At 44.0% G+C, this 13,357-nt stretch overlaps 1 protein-coding gene across 7 annotated transcripts in view; it reads right to left on the bottom strand.

Moving 5' to 3' along the window:
- The window catches only part of ARHGEF7 (Rho guanine nucleotide exchange factor 7), an 87,615-nt gene extending 74,660 nt beyond the window's left edge, over positions 1 to 12,955 (bottom strand). For 3 of the 7 annotated variants that reach the window (XR_014009194.1, XM_081198333.1, XM_081198334.1), the window contains exon 1: positions 12,272 to 12,955. Coding sequence is in view for 5 of the 7 variants with exons in the window: in XM_081198333.1 (XP_081054459.1) it covers positions 12,272 to 12,436 (165 nt within the window). In the remaining 2 variants the exon portion in view is untranslated. The remainder of the gene's footprint in view (positions 1 to 12,271) is intronic. The other 4 variants (XR_014009195.1, XM_081198336.1, XM_081198332.1 and 1 more) reach the window with 3 other exon arrangements.
- Between the last annotated feature and the right edge of the window lie 402 nt (positions 12,956 to 13,357).

The raw sequence follows: 13,357 nt of genomic DNA, 5'->3' as shown, positions 1-13,357 counted from the left end.
AATAATGGAGCCATCCGCTGCCGCCACTGTACAATTTCCGTTCTCATCCTGGGGAGAAGTTTGCAACCCGAGGTACTACTTCCAGGTTAGTGGAGTTTGTAATCTGAAGTATTTGTAACCCGAAGCGTTTGTAACCCAAGATACCACTGTACACTGGTTTCCATACATTGTCAGTGCAGATGCAGGAGGCTAGGTGAATGGTACAGAAGTCTGTATTGTTGACTTCTATTGCTATTAACTTTACTGTATTGTTATTTAAGACATTTGTGCTCCACGTTTCCAAATGTGTTCAAGACAGCTAACAATCCTTAAATAATGAAACACATGATAAACATCAACAGCAAAACAAAGTGCCATATTTTTCCATCTATAAGATGCCCCCATGTATAAGGCGCCCCTATTAAGAAAATGGGGGAAGATGGCCCAGAGTATAAGTAGAGTATACACTTTTGACATTATTTTTTAGGGGGGGGGGGACCTAGTCTTATGCACAGAAAAATACACTACATAGAGACAGCCTCCTTGAATCAACCCGTTTCAACTTCTTCCCGCCAGCCCATGGGTCTAGTAACAGACACAAACATGGTCCCCTAAACCACAGAAAATACAACTTCAACTCTCATACAGAGAGCCCAGAGTAGTCACAAAATCATAGCATGCAGAACTACTTATCTATGCACCCACTATAAGCATGCACCAGTTTCATGCCGCTGTAATTTCCATGGCTTCTCCCCATGATATAGTGGGGGTTATAGTTTGCTGTGGGTTAAACCACAGAACCTAGGACTTGCCGATCAGAAGGTCGGCGGTTCGAATCCCCATGACGGGGTGAGCTCCCGTTGCTTGGTCCCTGCTCCTGCCAACCTAGCAGTTCGAAAGCACATCAAAGTGCAAGTAGATAAATAGGTACCGCTCCGGCCCGAAGGTAAACGGTGTTTCCGTGTGCTGCTCTGGTTCGCCAGAAGCGGCTTAGTCATGCTGGCCACATGACCCAGAAGCTGTACGCCGGCTCCCTCGCCCAATAAAGCGAGGTGAGCGCCGCAACCCCAGAGTCGGCCACAACTGGACCTAATGGTCGGGGGTCCCTTTACCTTTACCGTTATAGTTTGCTGAAGACACCAAGAATGCTTTTGCATAAATTGTTAGTCTCCTGGGAGTCAGCATGTTTTTACATGAGTAGAATGTGTCCTTTTATTTAAAATGCATCTCTGGGTTATTTGTGGGGCATAGGAATTCATTCATTATTTTTTTTAAATATAGTCCAGCCCCTCACAAGGCCTGAGGGACAGTGGACTGGCCCCCTGCTGAAAAAGTTTGCTGACCCCTGGTTAAAACAGCTTAGGTTTGTAATGTGAGTATGCCCTTAATGTATATATAACCCTATGGCTAAATGCATTCAGTGTTAGTATTTTTGGTATGTTTCAACTTAGGCTACTAAACATTTTCACTACAAAGCACACAGATGGGCTCTCCAGGAAACTACTGAATACACGTGGTCTGAAAATCAAATTTCCAATGAATGTGGAAAATAAGAATCTGAATGTATATGTACATGCATACAGTCAAGCTACTTTCTTCTGGCAGAAACAGGAGAAGTAAGGTGGGAGCACCCTTGTGTTTGTCCCCCAAACCCCTTCCCTATTTTATTTTATTTTTAATGGAGCTATGCGGACTCCCTCACAGGCAGTTTTACGTGCCATAAAGCAGTGGCAATGAGTACTCAGGTAGGTAGTAGCTGGCAGGCTCTGCTAGCACAAAATGGCCTGCTCTGTGTATCTGCACAAAATCTCAAGCGCGTAAACACCTCACTTTTGTGGGGAAATTCGCAGTTTGGCTTGTGACGCTCACAGAGTTGGCTCCAAGTGAATGAATATAAAACCAACTATCCCAGAGTTCAAGGGAAGCAACTGAAAAATCCAAAAATAGTTTTCTTACTTCTACTTTGGAAACATTTCTGAAGACTGCCAAATTGTTCTTCAAGCTGCCTTAAAATAAATGAGTTGGAACTAAAACCTGTGTGATAAATTAAGTGTTACATAAGCAACCTTTATAATGCAGGAGGAAAGATGGGAGCCTGTAACACTTCAGCTGCGACAAGTCTTTCCATCGGTTATTTAAAACATAGGTAAACTAGAACAGAAACAAATAGCCAGCATTCATCATGAAAAGAGGTCAAAGAGGACTACCCTACATGTTTCTGAGGTAAAATTGATCTGTTAGAAGAGAGTCCATACAATCCTTTGACATTTTATTACATATTTTTGCCTAATGTGTGGCACCATTTTCTGTATCACTTGGCAAGACACTCAAGCTAAGAGGTGAGGCTTCATTGCAGGGCAGGGCTCTATATCTGTTAACAGTCTGAAAGACTTAATAGCGCATGGATTCAAAATTAACTTCATAATGGCAAGAACAGCTTACCCACTTACTTGTGAATACTCCCACAGGGATCGGTGGGGTCGATTTACAAGTGATTCAGTCATTTAAAGCAAACTCCAATATAGTAGGCCGAAGATCTCCATGACTATATATTTTATTATTATTATTATTATTATTATTATTATTATTATTATTATTATTATTATTAAATTTATTTATTTATTTATTTTAATTAATTTAATTGTTTGTTTGTTTGTTTGTTTGTTTGTTTATTAAAATCTTTTGCCCCACAGTTGTGGGCAAAAACCTCAAAACTGGGCAGTTTCTGCTTCAACAGCTTGATTTTGAGTGCTACCTCACATAACACATTAGCTGTGGCACAAAATCATCATCGTTTGTCATTTTTGGGTGTGCTTACCCGTCCTTTGACTGTTCGCTTCATAGTTAAGTTTTCTCCTATCCAAATTAATTGCATGTAGTAAGCAACAGCCTCATCACATATTGGTGCGTTCACAGAATCAGTCACTAAGTGTCCCGCTATAAAAAGAATCCACACTCATGCTGAGTCATTGCTGGGTCATTGCCATATAAACATAGTCATCCAAACACTGTCCTGAGTCTTGGAAGTCTGGAGAAGTTTCTATAAGTCACAGTCTACAGCTGTTTCATACCACACAATAAACAGTATTTCTGGGTTCCAACTTAACAACCCCTATACACACACACACACACACAAAGAACTTCGCATTAGCATGCATGAATTATTCGTAACCCAACTTTCTGCCAAATAACTCAGAGTAAGAACCAGCAGGAGACTAGATTGGCTCCGCTGGCGCACTTGCACCACGCTGACCTGGCTGCCACCCCACTCCCATTGTGCAGCCCACTCTGCTGCAGTGGCTCAGCTGGGCAGAGGTCAGGTGTGGGGCCCAGCCCCACATCACTGTCTGCCGCTGAGCAAGCTCAAACCTTGGTGAGACTGAGAGATGGCGACTTGCGTAAGACCACCCACCAAACTTCACAACTGTCTGGAGAGCTGAACCTGAGTTTTCCGTGTCTTAAACCGAATCCAGGCTTGAGCAACGTGCCACACACTAACGTAAGTGCAGCCCACTGGCCGTGGCACCCCATCACGTGATGGGTTAACCCCTTTTTTGCCATTACCTGGGTCTAGCATAAAAAGGGAGTGTCGGTGAGCCTCTTGCAATACATTGCTCATGGGCTTGGTGAGTCACGAGTTGCAGAGATTTGCTGTAGCCTCCTACACCGGCTGAGACTCCAGATGTAGTGCTGTGCCAACACAAGAGATTCCCAAGCGGTCTACAGTAGAAGTCAATTAGCACATGGAATCTGGAGTCATCAGCTCTGTAGTGGAGCTCTAGACCTTCAGGAGCAAATGTCAGTTCGCCACTCCCTGAGCCACCAGGACAGCTGGTGTCAAAATTAATTTGATGCACATTCAGGGAATGTTTGCACAGCCAGTTTTCAGAGAATTAACATTCTAAACGAATAGTTAATGTGCAGTGTTATTCCTCAAACAGACCAAACACAGCTGTCCTGTACAGATTATTTCTGTCAGGGGCATATATAAATCTCCACAGGAGGCTGCACATAGTGAGTATTGTCAGGGAAGGAGACCATATGTGTGTAAATATGCAGGCCATGCCTCAGGCCCCAGTGTAAAGCCCTAAAATGCTTCTGAAAAACTGTCACAATTGCACACTGGTGTCTTTAGGATTGCCAGGGAAGGAAAAGAGCTGCAGCTTGCACCATGAAGCCCTCTGCTTGCGGTGCCTTGGTGCTTAGCTCAGCAGTTCAAGGCAACCTGGTCCCATAGTCTGTGCCTCATTATCAGTTCTCAATTATCTCCTCAGAAAAAAGCATCCATATTTCTTAACACACTGGTCCCCCACTCCTCCCTTCCCCCAAAGTACTTTCGTCTAATTCTTGTCCTATTTATGGTTCCTCTCCAACATCTATAAAACACCAGGTTCCATCTCCATAGCTGAAAAGGCAAGCCCATGAGATGTCCTCACATCCAGAGCCAGTTTATGCAAGCGATGAAGTAGTGGCAGTGGCAGTGATGAGGTCTGCAACAGCTTGAATGCTCTCCCATGAGAGAGGACAACTTTGGACGGTGACAGCCTGAAGACACATTAAACCACAACCTACTGTGGCTAAATACGTCTGGGTCTCATCCATGCCTAGATGAGAGAACCTTCTATGCCACCTTGCAGTTTATGATGGAAGAAATATGGGGTATAAATGTAAGGGGGAAATTAAAAGTAAAAATGCACAATTTGTTTGTTTTAAAACTTATATTCCACCTTTTGCCTTTATACGGCTTGCATTAAAAAAACACACAGTTCAAATGCAAATCAAATCTCCTCAAAAATAAATAAATGTGCCTCCAGATTGTGACTGCTTTGTGAGTGAGATTCAAGTGCATATCAGAATTTTAAGTTTTACATAGTTAAGAGTGGGATATACAGCTCTGCTGCCCCAGCACAATAAACATACATTTTTATATGCCTTTCCGTAGTTTGGAAAGTGATAGGGAAATGAAAAGTGATAGGGATGAAAAATAAAGACTAATAGAAATAGATATCAACATCCCACAAGCAAACCAAGACGAATGCTCCTTGTTGTATAGCGGCCCTACAAACAAATAATGAATGCTCAATAAAGACCGGATATAACCTAACCTCCATGTAAGCTTCATGCAAGCAAAACTGGATTAATGCTCAATAAACAGGTTGTTGGGGAGATGGAACCCTAGTGCACAATAAAATATCTGGAGTGCAAGGTATCTGTAAGCTCTTGCACCTCCTGGTAGTTCATCATAACCTACAACTGGATCATGCCCGGACCTACACCACTGGCATTTTCTTTTTGGGCAAGTTTTTAAGAGGAGAGGAGAAAGAGGAGAGGAGAGGAGAGAGGACAAAGACAAACACATAGGTTGAAAAAGGATGATCCTCCATGTGAAAACTGAAACAGTGATGCTTCTAAAATGGATATGCACAAGCAAGAGTTCAATGCCTCTCTTCCTATAACATGTGCGGACCCTTATCACATGCCCTGCTTCTCATGCCCTGTTTCTCAGCAACAACTGAAGTGTGTGTAGGGGACAGTTAAGAAAATGCATAATATGGTATCACAGCATGTGGATGGCACATTATGTCAGCGGTAACATAAACACAGAGAGTTGTGGTCGATAATTAAAGTGTGAGCCTTACATGCCATGTTCTGCAATGCAATGCAAGAGTTGGACCAGGGTCCTCCTTGTCGGACCATGCCTATGAGCTGTTGTTGTTTTTTAATAGTGTGGTGGTGAAATAAAACTAAGTAGTTACTAGTCATGATATCGTTATTCACTACCCATAGTATCAGAGGCTATATGCCTCCGAATACTAGTTGTTCCAGATCACACGTGCAGAGAGTATCACTCTGTTCATGAGCTTCTCACATCTGGTGGGCCAATATGAGAAGGAAATGCAGGACTAGATGGCTCCTCTGGTTTTGACCCTGCACAAGGTCTTCTTACGTTCTCAATATAAATGTAAGCAGTCATTCCCAGAACGATCCTAAGAATTGTGCACCCAGAAGTAATTCTTGCCTTTGGCTGCAAACTAGGTACCTTGGGAGGAAGCCCCATTATGCCCAATGAGTCTTACTTTTGAGTTAACATCACGGGACTGTGATGTTACCCCCCCCCCCATTCCAAATAAATGTCTTCTCAAAAATAAACCCACATAAAACACGTTATGCACAATACAGCATTGTAAAAAATTAACATACGGAAAATGTTGCATGTTGTTCATATTAAATGTTACTTTTTTCTGTATACTTCACATGAAAGCACTATTTCTCATCAGGTTCTAATTACTACCTCCATTAGTGCTGAAACATTCCTGTGTAAGGCTAGCTTGCTGGGTATTTACTTCATAGTAATTAATGAGCTGGTCAGCTGTCATCAAAAGGGGCTTCCAGATGGAAGTTTATTATGGAATCACAGCTGCTCATGTGTGCAAGTTTCTTTCTTTCTTTTTTTATAACAATATTTTATTCTTTTTTCCATACAGTTACATTTGTTACTCAACAATTATATTCCAATTCAACGAAACTAGTGACTTCCTGCTCACACCCAACATCAGTGTTTATAACCCAAAACACATACAACTGTGTTTTAAGGTTCCCTCTTATTTAAATTCATCCTCTCTCTAACTTGTTTCTTCATATATTCTGCAGTTTTCTTACACTTCAAACCCCACTGTGGTCTTCGCATATGGGAAATAACTTTTTTTTATATAAACTAGAAAGGGTTTCCAATCTTTAAAAGATTCTCAATTTGTGTCTTTCATCAGTGCCGTCAGTTTTGCCATCTCTGCATATTCCAATATTTTCATCAACCATTCTTGTGTGCGCAAGTCTCTTTCCATCATCCATATCACATGAAAATGCCAGTTTGTACTCTTTCCATCCATTTAAATCCAAATTTGCTCTTATTGCAGAAATTCTGTTAAGTAAAAATAACGTGTTATGCATCTGCAGTCACAGCTTGTGTGGAAGCTCATTAGCAACTCTTTTGGGGTGGGTTGTGTGTGTGTGTGTGTGTGTGTGTGGCGACATTTCAGCAAGGTCTCTATCACCACACTCCTAATTCTATTCACTCCTTACTTGAGCACAACCTAGCCTTTTTGTTTTTGGTGGTCCAAATGATAAAAGAATGGCTACTTTCACCAGTTGCCACGCACTCTGGGCATAGTGGAATTTCAGCAACCCAGTTTGGATGGTACTTGATATTTTGACGTCAAAGACTCAGGTTTCTTTCTATGCCAGGTTCTCTGCACTGTGCATACAGATACACACCTAGAAGGGCTATCTCAGTGAAAGCTGCTTTTCAATGGTGCGGCATCACTCATCATATTGCAAAGGACAATAATGCAACTTTCTGTTACGTGTCAATGTGCTAGCAGAAATCATACATCCAAAAAATGCAGACCTTGTCAAGGTACCTGAATGTGTAAATTACATCTAAATTTGTTTATTGTAACATGAGCTTTCATAGGCAGTATCAGGTAGTGAATAAATGTTAGAAAGCCTGAGAAAAACCATAGTTTGGCATTTCATTCAAACCAGGAAACCATGGGTTGGTCTACATTACCATCTCAGAGCACAGTAAAGTTGGTTTTTTCTCAGTGCATTTCACAGCTCTTTCCCCGCTAGCTGTTCACTTCTGCACAGCTTCAATTAATTTGAGTGTGTAAAAACATCAGGGGCTGTTGATGACAGGGATGTCTTACCCTATGCAAAGGTGTTCATACCTTGGATAGAGACAAATTAAGGTCCACTTAAGGACTCCAGTTGGTGTGAAGTGACACCACTGGTTGGAGAAACAACACATCAAACATTGGTATATCACAGCAAAGTACAGGATACATATGCATTTTGGATAATGTTGTGTGGAAGGGATTAAAAACGCAACACTGAAACGCAGTGAGTACACAGTAAATGGGAGTATAAATGCAACATATGGTTCCCAAGTTTATAACAAGCCAGAGCATTCAAACACGATCTGAAGCCAGCTTAACATCATGACTTGCTGGTAACTCTAGCCTCCCAGTTTGGATGAAATGGTAAACTATGCTTAATTCCCTTCCTGGTTCAATTATGGATCAATCGAGGGGGTTGTGTGTGCGCAGGCAAAACACTCATTCATTTCTCAGCTTATTAGGCTGGGAGTGGATTGTCCAAATGCAGCCAATGTTAAGTCAGCTTTTCGGTGTCATGCAGATTGTTTACAAAAAGAACTACAAACGCACAACAACAAAGCCCACTCCAAACCCTCTGGCTGCCATCCTGAGAAAAGTTGTTATGCTTAGGCTTGTTGACTAGCAAAGGCAAAAGAGCCAGCTGAGCAGCCCTCTTTGCTGACTTAAATCCCGCAAGCAGCTTGTATCTCCTTCTAGTTTGATCTCCATCGCTGGTGAGCCATCTTTGTTCTGGCCACAATTGGAAAGATACGTTTTCCTGATTTGGAAAGGTTTCCTACCATATACATTCAAGCAGTAGAGGGGATGCGGCGGCAGTGATTTAGAGATCTAGGCGCTATACTCAAACAAACTTCTATGAGGGTTTACACTGGCAGTTCAGCCTTAAGCCATGTTTCTCAAAGCACAAGGCAGTACGATGCTCTCTGGGAATTGCACGATTCTCCATTGCCTCCAATCAAACCAACGGTTGCTTGAGCTCCCACCAACAATTCCCTATCCAGTAGGGTCCACACCGCACATTTTCCATTCACACTGTTTCAGGGCAGCAGCAGATAGTAGCTAACATCCAATTTATCTGGTTTCTAGCACCTCCCTGCAACTCCCAATTCCTTCTCTCCCCCCGCCCTCCAGCCACACACACACACACATACAGTCTAAGCTTTCTTCTCGTGTGCCACTGCTTGCCCTCCAAAATCCTCCCACATGCCAAAACACCAACTATCTTGCCAACCCAAACAGCCCTGTCATCTAAGATGCAGTCTCCCCAGGGTGTCCCCACGACCCCTTCCACACTCTCCCTTGCCTGCTTATGCAAGCAAACAGCACATTCCACACTCTGCCCCACCCTGCCCCAAGGACTCATCTACGCATCCCTTAGCCCTGCAAATTTAAAAGGAATGGTGGTGCTGGGGTTAAACCAGGGCTGCACTACCACGGTTGGCTTTTGAATCCATGAACACACAGAGGACGTTGCCTCTTGGTGCAGAGTTATCCTGTAATTCCTTGAGAGGCCCTGTTGTTTGATGTGTTTTCTGTCAATCCGAAAGGAAAACTTAAGCCTCTGAAATATCCTCAGAGTCGAGTGTGGATTTCATGCTCTTTATTCAGCTCATAGTAGTGGGGAATGAAAGCTCCCCCAAAATATCTGCTTTATATACATTATTTACACAATGGGCCGCATGTGATTGGCTAATTCCGGGATTCTCCCATGGGCCAATCAGGTTGCGGATTCACTTCCACCTGGAGCTGGATTGGGTGGCTCCTACGGACCAATCATACTGCTGCATTGTTCTAGGACGAATCAGACTGCTGCATTCTGAATCCTATTGTTCTAGGACCAATCAGACTGCTGCCTTTTGGATCCTATTCAACTCAGTACATAACAGCCTCATTCACCTTGCTGTTAAGATGAGGTGTGTATGCGTAACAGCCACTGTACATGCGCAGACGGCAGCTTCCTGAATAGGTTGCAAGGCTAGAGAAATCAAACAGGTTCACGCGCATCGGGTGAAGACACCCCTGTCTCCGCCCCAATGTTCGCAGCACTGTGCAATTCGCAGCAATGTGCAAATGCAACTTGATACGCAGCATGGAGAAAACGACATTGCTGTGTTTTAAGCCTAGAAGTGGGTGAAAGGGAGACTGGAATCTGCTGGTAGATCTCTGGGTAATTTGAAGCAGATGAGCAAGGAAAGCTGGCTTCCTTTTTTTAAAAAAAGAAAAAAAACAGGACAACCACAAAAGTACTTGTCACCCCCAAATTATACTGCTAAGACCGCTCAGGGAGAAGAGGCAATGAGGAGTGGGTTTTTTGTGTGTGGAAGGGCAGTTCCAGTACTCAGCCATTTTGGGGGGTCAGAATTATTTCATTCTAAGTATATGTCTTTTGCACCTGGGCTCCACTTGATGGATCTTGAAAGGTTCTAATACCCCCCCCAAAAAAAAAAAAAACCAAAGATGATTCTGCCAACCTGGTCTAAGTCACACTGCCCACCAGACAAGATTTGCTTAAAGCTATAGTTTTGGATTACCCAGTAGCAAGCCCTGTGCTGCCAATTTCTCCAAGGTTAGAAAAAAGGAAGGTGGGAATTCAAATTCCACATGCTCTGCAAATGCAGCTGGGAGTTGCAGCTCCAACGCTAACAACCACTACACCCTCTAGAGGCCACCACTGTACAAATAATATTCTGAATCCACAAACCTATGTAGAATAGTGCCGAAACTTATGGCAAAAATACTACAGCCAGAGCAATATTGTTTTTCTTGTTGCGTTCATGCAGGTTCGTGCATTATGATGATGCATCTGTAACCAGCGACAAAGCTGAACTTTCCCTTTCTCCCTCTACCCGCACAGAAACTAGACAACTAGTATGAACGCGAAAGTTAGCCAATATGTAGGTCAAAGTTCACATTAATTTACAAGGGTGGAGTGGGATCAGCAAACAGGCACCGATTTTCCCAAGTTTGGAAAAGTCTACAGTCAAAACTATACCCAGAGATAAGAAAATACAATAAGCCAATCTGAATACATTGTTTATAGACCCTGAAATAAAGGTCTGCCTGCAAAATACACCGGGGGTAGGGGTGGGGGGGCTTTCTCTGGCTTTGAATCAATGTTTGAAAAAGACAAGTACCATATTCAAATTTTTTTAACACACAACAGAAAATTTTAAGGTGCTTTGTTTTCAGCTAAAATGCTGCTTCATCTACCGAGGGTCAAGCTGTAAGACACTAAACTTAAGACTTCAAAATAACACTTACAATAAATCACCAGCGCTCCTTCGAAAACTAGGTCAGCGTACTGCAATGTGAGCAAGCAGAGCTATCTCTTAGTATAAGGGGTATTTTTAAGCAATAGCAACAGTAGTGCTATAGTAGTTTGAATTATGTGATCTGCACCTCACCCATGCTAGAACTGTAAGTCTAAGTGCAGGACTTCATGCAAGATTGTCTATCTTTCTATCTCTCTAATCAGTCATATTTTGTGAAATTTGTATGTTCCACTGCAAGCCTGTAGCCTGAGAGTATGTTCTTTCTGTCACACCCATTCTCCCATCCAACAGGCCCAAAATGGGCCTTTGGATCTGTGAAGGCCTCAGCAGATCCTTAGCATCCATGCAAAATTATAAACTGCACCAATCCATAAATTCTAGAACGGATTGTTAATTTCAGCTGGAACCTTCTGTCTGCATGCCTATCAGACCACAGCTGTAATATTACTTCTCAGTAAGAACAATGAATAACAGTGCTTGTGCAAAAAAGGAGAGGCACGCTTTTAGTTTAGATTGCTAATGTCTTAAATAAAAGAAGGAAAACTAATTTTCTCTTATACATTATTTTTTGGAAAACGTTTCATTCTTCCCATGCTAAATCACTGTGGGTCTTGTAGGGCGATTACAAACGTTTTACCCTTAATTTTCCTTCAGGCTAGATCTGCAAACGTTCGACGATTCCTGCCCCTTTAAGAGAAAATCGAAAAGTACAGCAGCTTAGCCCTGCTCCAAACTCTGCTCCTATATTTACCCCACTCCCCACCCATTTCCCACCCCCTTCCTCTTTGACAATGGCGCCTTTCGCTTGCTAGATGGGATGTCCGCGCCGTCGGCTGAAGGAAGGCAACTGCATTCCCCAGGAAAAGGCCGCACGTTTCCTGCGTTTGCGAGGGTGGGGAGACTCCTTGGACAAAGGAAAAGCGCTTAGATGCGATCGGCTCACTTCCTTGCATGTCCAGATCGACTGGGATGGAAGGAGCCTCTTCGGGTTGCGCCCATGCGCGCTGTGCGCGCCTCTTTTATCTGGCAAGGGCGGCGGAGCCTCTGGCTACCTGGGTGACTGTTGCGCCCTGTGCCAAAGAGGATCGGAAAAGCAGCCGGGGCCGCTGCATTATTCAGCACCCAGCCCGGGCATTTTTATTTGTCTGCTGCACTCGTGGGTTATCAGATCCGAGGGCAGCATGGTGTGCTGCATGAGCTGTGCGAGCACTCTGGTGGTGAAACCCAAGTATAAAATCCGCTTGCCTTACCCGTGTGATGGTGGGGGGGGGGGGAGGGAAGGAGGGCGGTGGAGGGAGAAGAGGAGGCTTAAAGGGGAAATATAGGGACATAAATGCCACTTACTTTATCGATGGTCCCCGGCAGCAGGCGATCCAGCAGCCTGCACAGCACCACCCCGTCTTTCAGGGACGCCTGCAAAAATCCCTCCGGATCCGAGATGCTCTTTTTGGGCGATTCCAGCACCCCCAGAGTAATCAGCCATGTAACGGTTTGCTCAGCTGAATTCATGGCTGCTGCTCTTGCCAAGAGGCGGTTTTTAATCCCAGCGAAGAGCCAGCGCGAGAAAGCAATTGCGACGAAGGAGGACTGGATCTGATGGATTTTTTGTGTGAAAATATCAGTGATCTCCTCCTCCCTTAATTTTCCCCCAACCACCCCACCCTCCCCCTTCTTCCCCGCTTTATTTTTGCTTGTGGTTTCACATGGAGGCTGCCGAGTCTGGAATCGCTGCTTCTGCCGCCGCCACTGCTCCCCCCTCCTCCTTCCCCATGTAGTTGCAGATGATGACGATTCGCTTTACGAAATCCAGTAGGTCCAGTTTCTCCCTCCCGTGCGTTTTGGCAGATTGTCAAATGCCTTTTCATTATATACACATGAACCTGCAGTGTCTCCTCCTTTTTCCTCTCTGCCTCCCCCCCTCCCTCCTTCGCCTGCTGCCTCTCCATGACATCATTGAAGCGGGAGGAGGGGGAGAAGAAGAGACGGGCCCCCTCTCGGCAAACAGACCTTGCACAAATTCAGCACCCCCCCGCGCCTGGGCGTTTTGCATGAAAGGCACATGGGTGGCGCGCGCGCGCACATACACGCGCTCCGCTTCCCGTTACAAATTCTTTAGGCAAACCGCTTGCAGATTTTTTTTTAGACGGCGCTCCAAAGCCTGTCCCTGTTGCAAATGCAGACGTTCGATCCAGCGTGAAACCTGCACGGATAAGAAAAGCATTTGCACGCGAATGCTCTGAGACATGCGATCCCCCTCTTTTGGCTTTTGTGCCCCTATGCGTACCACGAACACAATAGACGTAGATAAAATTGCAAGCGTACATAATAATTCTGAAGAGCAATATCTGGATCATAATTCTAAACTCCCTGTGAGAAATACCGTCTCCTGTATGCGAAGGGCTGTGGTTTTTTTAAAAAAAAATCCAGTTG

This window comes from Podarcis bocagei, assembly GCF_964188305.1.
Source record: "Podarcis bocagei genome assembly, chromosome: 6".
Classification (NCBI taxonomy): Eukaryota; Metazoa; Chordata; class Lepidosauria; order Squamata; family Lacertidae; genus Podarcis; species Podarcis bocagei.
The sequence above is the reverse complement of the archived record's forward strand: the minus strand, read 5'-3'. Positions and strand labels throughout refer to the sequence as shown.